At 37.6% G+C, this 15,453-nt stretch overlaps 1 protein-coding gene across 5 annotated transcripts; it reads left to right on the forward strand.

Annotated features, from left to right (window-relative positions):
* The first annotated feature begins 52 nt into the window (after positions 1 to 52).
* CZH9orf85 (chromosome Z C9orf85 homolog) lies at positions 53 to 15,204 on the forward strand. Of its 5 annotated transcripts, XR_011723464.1 has the most exons (6): positions 53 to 244; positions 9,135 to 9,241; positions 10,231 to 10,344; positions 11,082 to 11,253; positions 11,490 to 11,592; positions 12,050 to 15,204. XR_011723464.1 is itself a non-coding variant. In XM_071732057.1 (5 exons), exons 1-4 carry the CDS (start codon positions 143 to 145, stop codon positions 11,248 to 11,250), a joined length of 492 nt encoding a protein of 163 aa, XP_071588158.1. In that variant the 5' UTR covers positions 53 to 142; the 3' UTR covers positions 11,251 to 11,253; positions 12,050 to 15,204. The 5 variants fall into 5 exon arrangements, 3 of the variants coding, with proteins under 3 accessions (XP_071588158.1, XP_071588157.1, XP_071588156.1); XR_011723463.1 differs by having other exon boundaries at positions 11,082 to 11,592; XM_071732057.1 differs by lacking the exon at positions 11,490 to 11,592.
* The last annotated feature ends 249 nt before the right edge of the window (positions 15,205 to 15,453 follow it).

The raw sequence follows: 15,453 nt of genomic DNA on the forward strand, positions 1-15,453 counted from the left end.
GCGGGGGGGGTCATACAGGCGCCAGCTCCGGGCCAATAGGAAAGGCAGCGGGGCGGGGTAGGGCCGGGCCAGGCCGGTACGGCACGGGACGGGTCGGGCCGGGACTCGGAGCGGTTCCGGGTCAGGTGAGGTTGCCCAGGAGATGAGTTCGGAGAAGGGGAACGTGTCGCGCACGCGGCCCCAGCGCTACCAGAACACGCGCGCCTTCAAGAACGACAAATACGACACCAGCGCCCGGCGCAAGGTAGGCCCGGCCCGGCTGAGCGCCCCTCAGCTCAGAGTCTGGTCTCGCTGCAGTCAGAGCCTCCCTCCGGTGGGCGAGGGTGTGCCTGGGCAGGGAGGTCGGGGGCGGAGCGGCGGAGGGGGGGTGTGGTCCCGACAGCGGGAGCTGCGGCCTGCTGCGAGCGCATGTGCAGTTGAAGTGGCTCTTTGGTGTGCGGCCTGGTGCCGCCGGTCTTTGGGAGAGTTTCAGGGTTGCCAACGAAGTCAAACAGCGGTGGATGCCGAAAAAGCCTCTTGGTTTTAGTGAAGGGGAAACCTTGGCCCAGGTGTGTCCGAAAGGGTCACTGCAATGAAGCTTTACGAAACAGGCATGGACAGACTGAAGAGCATCTGGAACATCAAAGATGACCAGATGCCGGAGAAGCCGAGAGGACGAGGAAAGGCTGAAAGAACTGGTTGTAACTGGAGAAGAGAAGGCTTAGGGGAGACCTTATCACTATGTTCCAGTGCTTAAAGGGCAGGTATAAAGAAGTTGGAGACTCATTTTTTACAAGGAGTTATGTGGAAAAGACATGGGGTAATGGGTACAAGTTACTCCTGGAGTGATTCTGATAGACCCAAGAGGAAGATTTTTCACAGAACTATCAGCCACTGGAATGATCTCCCAAGGGGAGTGGTGTATTCCCCAACATAGTACACTTGAGATTCATTTGGACAGGGTGCTGAGCTGTTCTGTCCAGACCATGCCTGGAAAGATTGTACCGTTTGATCCTTGAGGTCGCTTACAACCTGGTGTAATATGATTGTGTAGTTTCAGTCAGCTGTCACATGGCCTTGTGTCTCAGGCTGTTGTGTAAGGATATATACACCTTGTATGATACTTGAGTCATACTTATGTCATAAAAGGGCCTTGTCAAGCCGAAGGGTTACTCAGAAGACTGAAGCTGAAGCATTTACTTTTGTACAGTGAGTGCAGGAAGTAAACCTTCTCTGTACCCATGCAACTTCTTGAAAGATGCTTAACCTTCTTAAAGTTTGTTACTGTGTGGTCTTCAAACTTTTTCACATTTTGAAAATCTATTTTGAACAACTTAGTATCAAGTTTCACTTTGCATACTTAAGATAAAACTTGGGAAGGACTCCTGTTTAAGGCTTTAGAAAACACTTTCAGGGGATCTTTCCGAGTGGTTACAAAAAAAAAAAAAAAAAAAAAAAAAAAAAAAGAGTACCCTGTTTTATCAGTTCTTTTGCTGTGCACATTGTCATGGCTTGGTATTTTCACTCGACCATTGTTGCCTTTTGTTTGTTTCTAAGCAAGGAAAATGTAATGGTTTACCATATTCTTGGAACATGCTCTGTAATTGTAGTTGTGGTAACATAATAGCAGTGCTGGAGAGGAGGAAGACCAAACATTGTGCCTCAGCAGTAACAACACAAAAGTGAATGTTTTGTCTTACAAACTAAACTGAAAGGGATTAATAAAACAAAACAGAAGGTGAGCATTGTAGAAGAGTCTAAGTGGTGCTTTTGCTGTTACTTATCTTCTTAACTGAAGCTGATTGGGTTGTCAAAAAGAAGTGAGCAAAGGGGGAGAAAGTTGGGGGGGTTTTGGTGGGTTTTGTTTTTGTGGTTTTGTTGTTGTTGTGAGACTGGTTCTGCAAGTTGAGCAGGCTGCTTTCCTGGGGCTCTTAGCAGCAACGGTGTTATTTATTGTGTGAGTCACTGCATGATCCTGAGAGTATTTTCCTGTCTGACCTCTACACACATACAAACACGAAAATATCCTAGAGAGTTGGTATATCTAACGAAGCTTCAAGAAGTTACTTCATCAGTTTTGTAACCGAAGTAATGCCTTTAATACCTACATACAGGTGGTTTTCTTTCCTTTTAAAATGTTTTATATCGTACAGAACTGGCTACATAGTACCATACACTCAAAAATACAAAATTAAAAAAAAATATTTTTAACACAGCCAGATACACTGTGGGCATTAACTGTGGAATCTTTCTGTGTCTTTTTTTTCTTTATTTTCAATTGACTGAATTCTTTTTTCTGCCTGCCAGTTCATGAAAACGACTGAACATAGGGAAGAAGCTTCTTGAAGGAAGGTGCTTCCTCTTACAGGGTTAGTGTGTGGTAATGGGAGAAGGTTAATTTTTCTTTTGGTATATTGTCATCGGTTCTCAGGAATACACAAGAATACACTTTATAATGATAACTATTCCTGATTCAGCTATTTGAGAAATCTGAAAAGGAGTTAGTTAACAAAGTTTAAGTGGTGATTAATGTCATAGTTTAGATACAGATTGTGCTGAATGATGACAGTTTAGCATCTGTGTCTTGTGTAGTTCTGAATGATAAGATATGCCACAGGCATTCAAGGTGTGGTTGAAGGAAAGGAAGAAATAGCAGTTTGATCACAGGGAGTGATACAAGAGCGGGGCATTGTTCTTTCCACCTCTTACTTGCTCAGTAGGTCAGATCAAAAGCTGCTGAAAGATGGTGGTGCATCTTCTCTAAATCACTGCTAAAGTACTTTTTTTGTGTGTGTGTGTTTGGCCTCTGACTACTGCTAACACACTGTCCAATAGTACCTTGAAAGGCTACAGGATGGTTTTTAGTTTAAAGTTTTTATCTTTCTGCATTTGTGCACTGCATTAGCAGTGTTGGAATATTAAATACAGTAGCTTCAGTTTGTATTGTAGATGAAGCCGAGGTAGGTACTTGCAGTGTTGTACCTGCTTCCCTCAGTGAAGCAGTATCTGCAGAGGAAATGGATCTAATAGTATTTTGATTTTCCTCTGCTGACAGTCATCATCAGGTTGTTTTGTTTTGTTTTTGAAACGTTTTGTGCTCTGACACTGACCTTGTCATCCATTTTCCATAGAAAGCTGTAGACGGTAGGTCTGATTACTTGCAGAACATGCTCCATGTTCCATCTGTCTTCCCTCTAATGATCAGTCTTTAGTACACCATTACTCTGGAATAGTATAGTTGAGATGAAACACCCTTTCAGCAAAGCACACTGTCTCTCTACTGTATCTGGGTAACAGCCTTCAATGCTGCAGGGAAGACTTGCACCCTAGGATGAACTAAGGAAGGAAGAGTTTGAGCAGGGTAAGACAGACTGTGTTGTTAGGTTTTGAATTTTGGAATTTGTTTATGTGTGGTTGTTTTACACAGGGTACTACAGAACAGCTGTTTTGATCACTGAGCCGAGATATGTACATTATATAATATGAATATACATTCTATGTAAAATACATTACATTAGTTAGCATAGAAGCTGGAGTACTTCTAGAGATGAAAGCAAATCGCACTCAATGAGAACATTTAGAAATCCGTAGTAATAAGACAGTGAACCACAAAGTGATTCATATTTACACCCAATGACTGATACATTTCTCCACTTCTTTCTTTTCATTAAGTACATCCCAGATGATAATCCATATTTCCTTAAATTTCAGAGGTTATTAACTCTGAACCTCAGCTTTACCACAGTGTTGATGTTAGCTCCTTTGTCATTTCTCTGTGTTGATAAATGACTTGTTTCAGTGGAGACACTAGTCAGGACTATGGGAAGATAGAACAGGTGAATACAGAGCTTAAATGCTGAGTAGTGATTGTGACTTGAAGCTTAGAGCAGAGATACAGATAAAGCAGTAGCCAAATGGAATTGTCATGTAACAGCATTGGAGATTGGTTAGTTTCTGTTCTTGCTGCAATGTAGCTTGGTAGGCTAAAGTCTGGTCTCTAGCCACTTCTGTTAATCTGGGTTCAGAAGTGCATTTTGGCATATGTATTATAACCTTTTGTGTAGGAAGATGAGGAGCAAGCATCACATCAATTCCAGACTCTAAACAGCTCAGGGGGCTGAGGGTCAGGGCAGGGAGAGAGGGAGGTCTTACGTGTGTTCATCTCTTTGTGGGGAAGAGGCTGGGAGCTGACTATTAGTCCTTTCAACTATGTACATTTCCCTTGCTGGTCGCTTGCATGTTTTCAGATCATGGCCACTAATATGAAAAACACTAAACACCTTAATCTCCGAGATGGCCCTTTGGAATTGGGTCTAGAGAAAGCCTTTGATCTTGGGTGTTTTAAAGGCCATAGAAATAAGGCCTGAAATGCTAGCTATATAGCCATGCATATGTAACAAAAACTTTAAGGCATTGGTTGAAATTTTAAACGTGCCTCTCTTTAGGCAGCTATGAGGAAATACCTCTGTAGAAAATAAACCTTAAAAATGACACTCTCAGCAAGTGAAGCTCTTTGGAGGACTTGATTTCAGCCTGTGAAATGTGTATTAGAAACCTGAAAAGCTACTGTCTTGTATCACAGTTTCATGTTAGTCTGCACTATAACTGCTCTATAGTCATGTGCTGGAGATCCTGTGGAGTTTTGGTATTCTGAGAAGTGTGGTTATTCAGAAATGTTGCATTCAACCTTGTTTATTAAAGCAGCAACACTTGTGCTTCAGACAAGGAGGTTTATGGATGGCCATTGACATTGCACTAACTCACAGCAGAACAGACCACTGAAGTGTGTGTGCACTGTAGCAGAAGACTGTCTTCTATAGAGTAGATAAAAATACCCATAGATTCACACATAATTAGAAAATTCCGAGCAGGCAGCAAGGCTTCTTTGAAACCCCATCATTACCTTTTGCTTGTGAGCACTTTATTGCCATCTTAAATTATGCATCATGTTATGTGCCAAGTTAGTAGGTGTAGGTGCATGTGTTTAATACATTCTGAACTGCTTTCGGCAGCTTGTTAAATGATTTAATACTGGGTTATGTGACCATATATAGAGAGGATGCTGTTTTGTTAATGCAGTTGACCTGACTGTATATATAGTATGCACATGAAATATTTTGTGACTGGACACATTATGACTGTTTATGTATGTCTGTATTGCATAACTGTAATTTCTTTGGAGAGTGCATAGACTATAAGGGCTGGATGATTTGCACTTGTCCTTGGAGATAAGTATGTCAAAAGAAAAGAGGAAAGGGGAAATGAGTGTAAAAAAAAAAAAAAAAAATTACTGTGGCATAAACAGAATCTAACCTGTCAAGAGTTGTTGTCACCAAGAAATCCATTTCAGACCATCAGCTCTGCAACCTCTTTGTATATGATAGCTAACTACCTGCATAAAAGCGGGGTATAAAAGCTGGAAGGAAATAATGAAGTTGACCAACCTTATTAAGGTCACTATGGGGGTTGCTGGTTTTTATACATTTAAAGGAGAGAAAGCTATTAAATACGCAAAAGGAATAAAATGAGTGTATGAAAGTTAATACAATTTACAGTGTACATTAAAAAGTTAATATTAGTAGGAAAGGTAAGCAGCAGAGCCATTTTCTTAGATTTCTTTCTCTTTTTCTTTCTTGACTAGAAACTGAGATACCAGGAAATTTGGTAGCAGAACTAACTCTCCAATGCTCCATTATGGTTAAAAAAATCTGAAAAAACAGTTTATCCAAATCTTTAATTAGTGGCAGCTTTCTTTGCTTTCTCAAATCTGTGTTGCTTTTGAAACTGATGCTTTTTTTGTCAAAGTAAATGTTGAATTTAGTGTAGAAAACCATACTAAATTATGAACTTTTTAAAGCAATTGAAACATGTAAATACCAGGCATTTCTTCTGAGCAAAATAAACTTAAAGGGCAAACACAAGCCAAGGTTTAAATCTGTAAATCCCCCCTCTGCTTGCTTTACATCAGTCTGTCATTCGCTATTGACTTGCTAAATCAACACCCTGGTAGAAGGATTGTAGAGTCATAGTATCTCTCATAGTCAGATGTAATGAGCCAATGATTAACTACACCACCCCATACTTGAAGTGTCAACATGGAGTGAAAAATACAGGAAATTACTGAAGGGGAGGAAGAGACTGTGCTGTAAGTGTGCCTATTAAAAGGAGGAAATTAGAATCTAAAAGCTGTTGTCTAGCTTCCAGTTGTTACTTTCTGAGGAGACAGCATGTGGTTCCTTTGGCTGGTTAGGATTTGTGGTCCTACAGATTACTAGGTTGAAAAGTCCAGGCATCTTAATGCCCAAATCAGGATCTATAGTTACACATGGATGTGATCTTCATAGCTGCAACGTGATTTTCTGTCAAATGACTTTTAGGTAGCATTTAGATCAATGTTCTTAATCTGAATCTTTGTACAGCATATTTGAAGTGTCATTGGTCATACCAAGGAAACCAAACAATTCAAATGTAGCTGTGTTGAAGTAATATAAATATAGACCAGCTAACAGATGTTCATTGCCTTTATGTGGATAATTGTTATTATTCAACTGAATTACATTAACTTTATTTTACTTCACTTTCAAGCTTCTTACCTCTTTCTTCTAAAGACCATTTTCAGTGGTGAAACAATGTGCAAATAGAGAGGGAAGACTAATGGATGTGGGCATAAGATAAGATGTAGGGCATGTTGTTTGAAGCAGACACATGACTAGTCTCTTTGCCTTGCTATGAGATAGTATTTTCATGCAAAGATATACACTATGAATAACATGAAATGGCATCTTCAGAATTTGGGATGGCCTGATAATAAAAAAAACTACAAAAAAATTGATCACCGTAAGATTGTTTTGCATCCTGGAGCCAGATGATAGGCATACTGGGAGGGATGAGAGCTTTATAAGGCTCCATTAATAATAATTATGCATATTTGATTGTCCCTTATCAAATGTTTAACAGACTTTGTAACAGGTTGCCTGTTTGACAAACTCTGGACTTCTTTCGGATTACAGGTGAAAGCAGTACCTATTTTCTTCTTCTGCACTGTTTATGCTGCATGCACTCCTGAGTAGCCTCTTACATTCCAAGAGTATTATGCATTGCTGAGCCTAACTTTGCATTACTTACTAACAGGGCTCCCATCCCTAACTGTGATAACAGGATACACATTGGAAATGAGGGGATTTTCAGCAAGTTAACTCCCTTGGAAAGACAAGTAGTTATCTTCAGCTTAAAATGGTGTAATGTTTTGACGTTTATTAGGTTCTGTGTTAGCAATACTAAAATATTGATCACAGTAAAGAATATCTGGTGATACAAATTACAGACTCTTTTTCTCCCCATCTTCATTAGTATTTAGTGCAAATCCAGAGGGGGGCAGGGAGAACCAGGAAGTTCAGGCTGATTTGCAGGTAATTAGCAGCTTACTCAGGCTGTACTACTTGGAGTCTTACTTTATGCTTAGTCAAGCACTGAAAAGCAAGCTTATTTTCAAATTGCTTGAATTTTGTAAGAATGAACACCAGCAGCACCCTAAAGTGCCAGCAGTTTAACAAGACCTCAACAATTATTTTCTTCTCTTAGAAGGTTTCCACATTAGCCAAATGGCTTGTTCCTTGGAATATTTATGTCTGACAACAGAACCGCAGCTTCCTGTATGCAATATTCAAGCATTTTGCAAAAAATCATTTTTTTTTTTCTTTTATCATGCCAAATCTATATCCAATCATTTGAGGAAGAAAAAAAAAAAGTATTTGAAGTGAACCAGGCAAAAAGTACCACATCTTCAGGTAACAGCACCGTACTGAATAGTTGAAGAAATTAAGTCCTATTGTATAGTCTCATTTGACAAGTAGCATTTCTTCTGCCACATACATATTTTGGAATAGAGTAAGCTACTGTGTTTTTAAAGTCAGGATTATTCTTTTGTGTATTGAAGTAGAACTTTGTGGAGTAATAAGCACTTGTTGGTCATAAAAATGGGAACTTGCTTCAGAAGCAATTATGTGAATAGAGTAGCTTTTCAGTTTATTTGTGAAAGAATAGCATAAACTCTAACCCCATTAATGCCAAATCTCTTCCAGTGAACTTTTATATGTTCTATGAACTTTTAGATGTTCTAAAAATATATAGTAGTTTTAGACCGTGTAATTTTGGTATGGTAGCCATTTTTAAGCTGTCCTTTAAAAGGCATAATAGATTTTATTTTTCTTATATGCATTTTTAAACTGTTAAATTTGTATTTTTGAAGTTCTGAATGAACACACACAACCATACGACAGATAAAGTTGCTGCTGGCATTTTTTAGATAGAGAAGAAAAAAAGAGGGTTGACTGTACAAGTCTTTGTTGCTCGTTGTGCAAGATAACGGTGTGGTTTGGTACTATTCCCATCTCAGAATAATGTCTCTTGTGCAAATAGTACTGGCCAGTTGGCATTTTGTGTTTCTGAGCAAAGTGAACACAAAATGTTTCAGAAGATGTTAAGGTAAACTTTGCATTGTCTTGAAAATATACTGTAGTTTAAATGGCCATTTTGAGAATTTTATTTTAGAAACTTGAGAGCCTAAATAGACTTTCTTTGTCACGAAGATGATGATGATGGAAGACACATTGAATGATTTGATTGCAAATAATGTGTGGATTCTAATTTATTGTGATACAAGAAAAAATCCTGAGACTACCTATTTATAATATGCAGTACAATGGTAGATTGAGCAACAACAGGAAGTTAAATGCTAAGTCTTGCAAGTTGTATTCTTTGGCTAAAAACTGTGTATTTCAGGGTACGTTTCTGTTTAAATCTGTTTTGCAAAATCTCCAGAGATGGGAAAAAAAAATATCAGTAATAGTAATATACATTATCAATAGTGTAGTAACATAGGTGCTACTATGAACAATATTAAAATAATTAACACAGTAATAATGAAGACTACCTTGAGGTAAAAGACTACTTCAGCATCTTTCCTCCTGAAGAGAACTACTAGCAGTAAATGTAGATGAAATGCCTATGTTAATATCAAACAAACGTCTTCATAAGTACTGTATTAAGCACATGATGGGTGTAAATCCTTTCTAAGGATATTATCCTCCTAGAAGTAAGAAATCTCCAATGTGAAGTAAAATATCTCCAATATATTTTATTTTTTGTCTGTTCAGAAAATAAATGCTAAGCTTCATGATGGAGTGTGTCAGCATTGCAAAGGTATCTTGGAGTGGCGGGTAAAGTTCAGCAAGTACAAACTACTATCAAAACCTAAAAAATGGTGAGTTAACATACATCTTGTTAATGACTGATAGTGTAGTCTGTGAGCTTTTCTTCAAACTTTTCCAGTCTTGGAAACTCATGGGTAATAACTGCTACCATATGACATTACTCAAATTTGGAGACTACAATGACCATATATATGCAGTGTTCATTTTCTAATTTGTTAGGTTTTTATCTTAAACTTTTGAGAATAAAACAGAGTGGAAAAGCAACTTCTCTCTTCACGGTGTCAGTGCTTGGACTGTGGACCTGTAAGTTTCCAAAACCCCACAAGCCCTGAAGAAAACCAAACCTGTACCAATTGTAACATGGTTTTCTAAAGCTGCATTACCAGTCTGTACTAGAGGAATCAGCATGTATCTGAACTTGTTTAGATAACAAAGACTATCTAATAGAGAGGAAATCTGTAATTTTGTGTCATGCCAAAACTCACAAAACACTCTTCTTGGCATTACTGATGCCTGAATTCCTACAAAATGTTTCCAGTACACACATTTCATTACCTCTTAGCATGTTCTTTCTTTTTGTATGTGAAACTATAATCCTAAATACTAAATATTTATTATTTTATGCATTCAATTCTGCATTAGGTGATTTTGGATAAGTACATAACGAGGGTAATAAACATCTTAAAATAATTTTAGTTTTTTTGATACACTCATTTTCTAAAGTGAATATTCTCTGCTTCCTTCTTGATCAGCTGAAGAGGTCCTTACATCTGTGGACTGAAACGGTTTCTTTTGTTGCAGAAATTCTTGATTTTATGTTTCTTCATCCATTCTTGTTTTAATAATGCTTTCTGAAAAAGTTAAAGGAGAAGGAAGACATACAGTAATGTTGATAGTGCTGGTTGTTAAAACACCAATTGTTTAATGTGAAATTGGACTATAACATGTTCCTCTTTTGAAGATTATGCATATATTATCTTTAAACACAAAACATTTAATAAATTATCACAAGTTTTTTAAATCATGTTTTTCTTCACAGTGTGAAGTGCCTCCAGAAGGCTGTAAAAGATCCTTACCATATTATTTGTCGACCATGTGCTGGTAAACTAGAAGTTTGTGCTAAATGTGGAAAAGAAGATGACATAGTGATTCCGTAAGTAGCTTACAGGATACATAGTTTTACTACTGCTCTATTTCTTCCTCTTTTAATAAAGTTTTTTTGTCTACTGCAAAGAAGTTGTACTTCATACAATATTCTGGATAATTCTGACAGGAATCAGTAGCAGTCATTACCTTCATTTTCTTCTGCTGAAGCTAGGAGTGAAATGCCAATTAGTGGGGCTGGGCTAAAGAGAGTCATACTTGGATAAGACATTATTTTAATACTAAAGGGTAAATTGTGTATCTTCCTTTGTGCAAAGCACTTCAAAATGGATTTTGATACAGAGTACTATAAAATATGCATAAGTCAATTTACTTTCTATTTTGTCCGTCATTTGATGATTGAGTTACTAATGAGAAGAAGAACTAAACAAAGGTTAGTATTGAGCACAGATACTTCAACATAGTTAGCAGACTTTTTTTTAACACCTTGACTAGGCTTCTTTCTTTATTGAGTATCCTGTATGGATTTACTAGTTTATGACAATGGGTGAGCAGTTCTTTAGTTAGTCAAACTGTTCATATATACATTTTGGTACACATACTCTTTTTCCTTTTTCATCTTTTTTATTCAATTGAAAGTAAGATTATTGTCCCTCTCCTCTTCATCCCCACCTCCTGCCCCCTTCCATCCCTAGTAGGGTATTCTATCCTCTATCTGATTTTTGTTTAAAAGAAAAAAGGCATTCCAGAAGTGGGTGGTGATAACATCTTCTTAACTTTCTGCAGGATTGATAAAGGACAAGACAGAACTGAGAGTCTAAGTACTGAAAATGTCCAAGAGAGCAGTGGATTAGAGGATGAGCTGGAAGCTGATACAAACTTCAGTAGTGATGAAGATTCTGATGTGCTTGAAGAACGACTTAAAAGCATGAATTTTGAAAGGACAGAAAATTAAAAGGTTGTTTTTACATGGCAGAATATATGCTATCCAAACTGGTAAACCAATGTTTTCCTTAAACTGCTCTGAAAATATGATCTGACACTTAAGGTCTTTGCATATAAATTTTAACACTGTGTATTATGATGCTTGTTGGAGGTTTTGTGTATTTTTTTTTTTTTTTTTATTAAGAGGGGAATTTCTTGTGGAAAGACTCAGAAATTGAATCTTTGAGCATAATTATTTCTTGCACACAGGTAACAGCATTCTGTTTCTGTGGTATAAAGCCCCTTTGTATTCTAAATTCACTGTTAATGCAACTGTTGCATTGCCACTTGGAAAACTATATGAAAGTCTAGAGTGAGTAGTCTTGTCATAAAAAGGAAGGGCTAAATCATCTGTGACACCTTGGTGAAGGAAGAACTTGTGACTTCTGTCAGTGCACTTCCAAACAGGGAAAGCCTTAGGAATAAAATTTTTATTGCCTTTTATTTGTTTAACTTTGACTTTTGCTTTTGTCTTGTACGCTAAAACACCCTTTTATGGTTTTTAAACTTAAGATAAGTTTGTATTTTAGAATCTAAGACATGTTTTTGTAAATAAAAAACCTGCCTGGTTTCTTGTATTTATTTTTGATTTTCAGTCCCATGTAATTTTTTTGCACAGGTAGATTTTTGGTGTTCTATGATAATCACTAGCAGTAAACTGTTGGAAAACATTCCATTAGCCTCTGTTCCTATGATGCATCTTTTGTGTCTTTCCACTGAGACAAAGTCTAAAATTTACTAACTATTTGTGTGGTGTTGTTTCCTTCCAGGTTTGCTTATTATGTAATTGGCTGCAGTCATAAGGGCTGATGATCCAAGCAACCCATCTCCTTTCTCCACCCCCTCTATAAGCATATTGTTTATAAGCTAAGAAACTACTTTTGTGATTACATTTTTTTTTTTTCACTTAACCACAAGTAATAAAATCAAAGAAATCAAGAAGATTAAAATTTGTAGAAGGGCAGTGGTTTGTTTTGGAAGAGTCAGTGAAGCTGTAAAGCACCAAGAGTTGCTTAGTGGCAGAAAAAGTTGTCTGGTGTGCCTGGAAATTGGTCTGAAAGTCACATTGCATTGACAGATAAGTCTTCCCAACAAGGCAGTAGAGACATCTGACTTGGTGTGACATCACCTCTTCTCCTGCCAGTTAATAGACAGTTATAGGCACCTAATAATAAAGACAAAGTGAACAGGGAATATGTATGATGGCGTTTGTGAGTCAGCTTGCAAAATTGCTAACTTGGAGTTTGCATAACTTTGGTATTGTAAGAAAAATTAGTTTGTTTTGCTGAAGACACCTCTTAAAGGAATAAAAGGAACAATTTTAGTTTTCTTGTATAATTTTGAAATTTGGGCATTCTTGGAATTACAGTTAAGATACCATTTTTCTAAGACTTTTAAGTAATAGTTAAGGGAGGTTTTTTGCCAGGAACTTGTTGAAGAGGATTAATGAGGGACACAACCCTTTTAAGCCCTGATCTTCAGTAAAATCACACGTAGATGAAAAAATAGGAAAAAGGCAGGAGATGAAGTCATCAAAGAGAATTTTGAGATGATCTTTAGGGTAGATGCATATTTAGACATTTGATATTTTGAAAGTTTTCTGCCTCTTTCACAACAAATAGTGAGTTTGTGTTTGTAAACTTCAAAAGAGGGGAAATAATAACATCACCATGCCTGCAGGATATTGAGATGCAATTTAGATTACCTGGCTAGGATGACTGGGGTTTTCAGGAATTTAAGTGAATTTTGTGGGTCCTTACCAAATGAATTGCTGAAGAAGATCATGATAGATATTAATAATTATTCACCTGAAGAATAAAGAGATGCAGCGATGCTGCTGACAGAGCTGGATTCTTGTTAACTGATTGTCCTTTGGAGTGTTACCAATTCTCATTTAGTGTGACTCAGCACTGACAGTAATTACATAATGGTCTGTCTTCAGGCAGGCAAGATGATTCTCACTTTACAAAAGGAAATGCTTATCATAGGCTTGAGCTGTCTGAACTTGTAATTGTTGACTTGTAGAGGTTTCCTGCAATATGAAATTCCCATACTTAAAAAAATTTCTTGGGACAGTATGGATTCATTGTAGTCAGTGTGCATTGCAGTACTGCCTCCCCTTCTTAACAATCTTCTCTGTCAAAGTTTGCAGACATCTCTGAGACATCCTGTCATCAAATGTTTTGATGTATCGGGCAATACAGAAAGCATTGCCCAATGATTTACTTCTAGTTTTGCATGGGCTGGGCTCTGTTCTTGTCTCGGCTACTGATTAGTCTTTATTCTTCTGAAGTACTAAAATGATACCAGCCTCTTAAGGTTGATAAGACTGCTGGTTAAAAGTATGGCTTGTGTTTTCCTCATAATGGACATGTACTTGGATGCTGAGATGCAAATCATAGCATTAGCAAGGAAAATAGAGGAAAATGTAGCAGGCAGTCAAATATGAGCCACCTTGTAGCCCTCTAGCCCTACAATTACCTGTGTTTTCCTTGTTCAGGAGTTCTCTTAAATGGATGCTGGTAGAAAATGCAAAACTACCTTTGCCTATAGGAAGCATCAGTCTGACTTACAGAGTTAATGATGGAAGGTTTGTAAGTAGCATGGGGAAACATTCTTCATGTTTAGGGAGCTGGTCAGGCACCCTGTGAGCATGTTTCACTTTAATTCTTCTGCCTATCTGAAAGCGGTTATAAAACAAAATTATACATGAAAAACAAAGTATTTGCTCTGCATACTTGCTCTTATCACATACAGTGAGTATGTGGAGTTCCCAAATTTCAAAGCTATTTCAAGTACACTAGTATGTAAAGTGAAGTAGATTTATCTGGGGACTGGTAATGTTTCCTCTGTAATCCTGTAACAGATTGGAAGTGAAATATTTACGATGTTTCAGATAGTAGATTTTCCTGTGGAGCCTCTAAAATAGTTAAGATGAAATCACACAGTTGTCTTTTTTAGTGCTGAAGTCATTGAGAATGTAACTATTTTTAATAATAGGGATGGTACTTAAAATTCAGTAAGATTAATAAGCTTGAAGTTGAGGATCTGAAAACTGACTGTGGACCACATCCAACAGATTTCTGAATCTCAAGTTTATCACAGCTTTGCTCGTTGCACTTAGTTTGCTGTTTCCTAAATCCTGTGTGATCAAGTGTTACATAATGGGTAAAAAGAATCTGTAAAGAGTTACACATAATTCACGTAATAGTCTTATGTAGCAGCAGAGAAACCTACAGATTTATTAAATTAGTGGTAGCGAGCTACATACGTAACAGTTGTACTTATTTTAATTTTATTCTCCTAGACCTTACCTTGTCTCCTGACTATCTGGTTCCTGCTGGGGTTATTTTCTCTTTTTGTCTCACAGTGTGGTTCTGCACTGTAGAATTATAAGTTGCTAGCTTGAATGACAGCTCATACAACCTCTGACTGACAGCAGCAATAACCTGTGGGTTATTGCCAGTAACAGCAACAGGCTCAATGCCAGAACCATTTAACAAACTGCCTGATTCAAAGTAGTGATGTTTGTGAGCTGTACGTGAAATAAAAAGCTGCAGGTCTTGGGGAAAAGGATAAGTGGGCCTTCTAGTATTTTTCGTTTTGGTAGAGAATAACCCCAAACCTTCAATTTCCAAGGAAAAATAAACCCCGCAAAGTCAGACTATGTCTGTTCTTTTAGCAGCAGCAGATTTACTATTGATTACATAACAAGGGTTTAAAAAGTCCTTCTCTGGGAATGGCGAATATCTCAAAGGATAAATCTTGGGTAGTGTCTCAGTTTTTCTTTTAATCTTTTCTTTAATCTTTTCTTTTTTCTTTTTAAAAACAAGCTTGTACCTGCATTATTTGGAGAAAAGATATAATACATTCCTTATGTTGTAAAACTATATACCTATGCTCTGAAAAAAAAACCAAAAAACAAGCCCAGAAGGAATTTGGCATGAATGTCTAGCAAGACAGATGCCATGTCTTGAATTAATGCAGTGCTGGTTTTGGTAGTAGGGTAGAGGCCCCAGGCTTGGCTCCTCTGAGAAGCTGCTGAATGCTTGACCCCCACCCCTGCTCCACCTGTGGTAATGCTGAGTCCATCAGAGACAGGGAATGTGCCTCTGGGATTAACATACTGAAGAAGGGGAAACAGGAGGAGAAGAGGGCAATACCAGAGGTGAGA

Source organism: Heliangelus exortis, chromosome Z (assembly GCF_036169615.1).
Source record: "Heliangelus exortis chromosome Z, bHelExo1.hap1, whole genome shotgun sequence".
In the NCBI taxonomy this organism is placed as follows: Eukaryota; Metazoa; Chordata; class Aves; order Apodiformes; family Trochilidae; genus Heliangelus; species Heliangelus exortis.

Coding starts and splice junctions, on each gene's coding strand:
- CZH9orf85 (XM_071732057.1), top strand. CDS start 143: ATGAGTTCGGAGAAGGGGAACGTGTCGCGCACGCGGCCCCAGCGCTAC. Junction 245..9,134: donor ACACCAGCGCCCGGCGCAAG/GTAGGCCCGGCC, acceptor TTGTCTGTTCAG/AAAATAAATGCTAAGCTTCA. Junction 9,242..10,230: donor CTATCAAAACCTAAAAAATG/GTGAGTTAACAT, acceptor TTTTCTTCACAG/TGTGAAGTGCCTCCAGAAGG.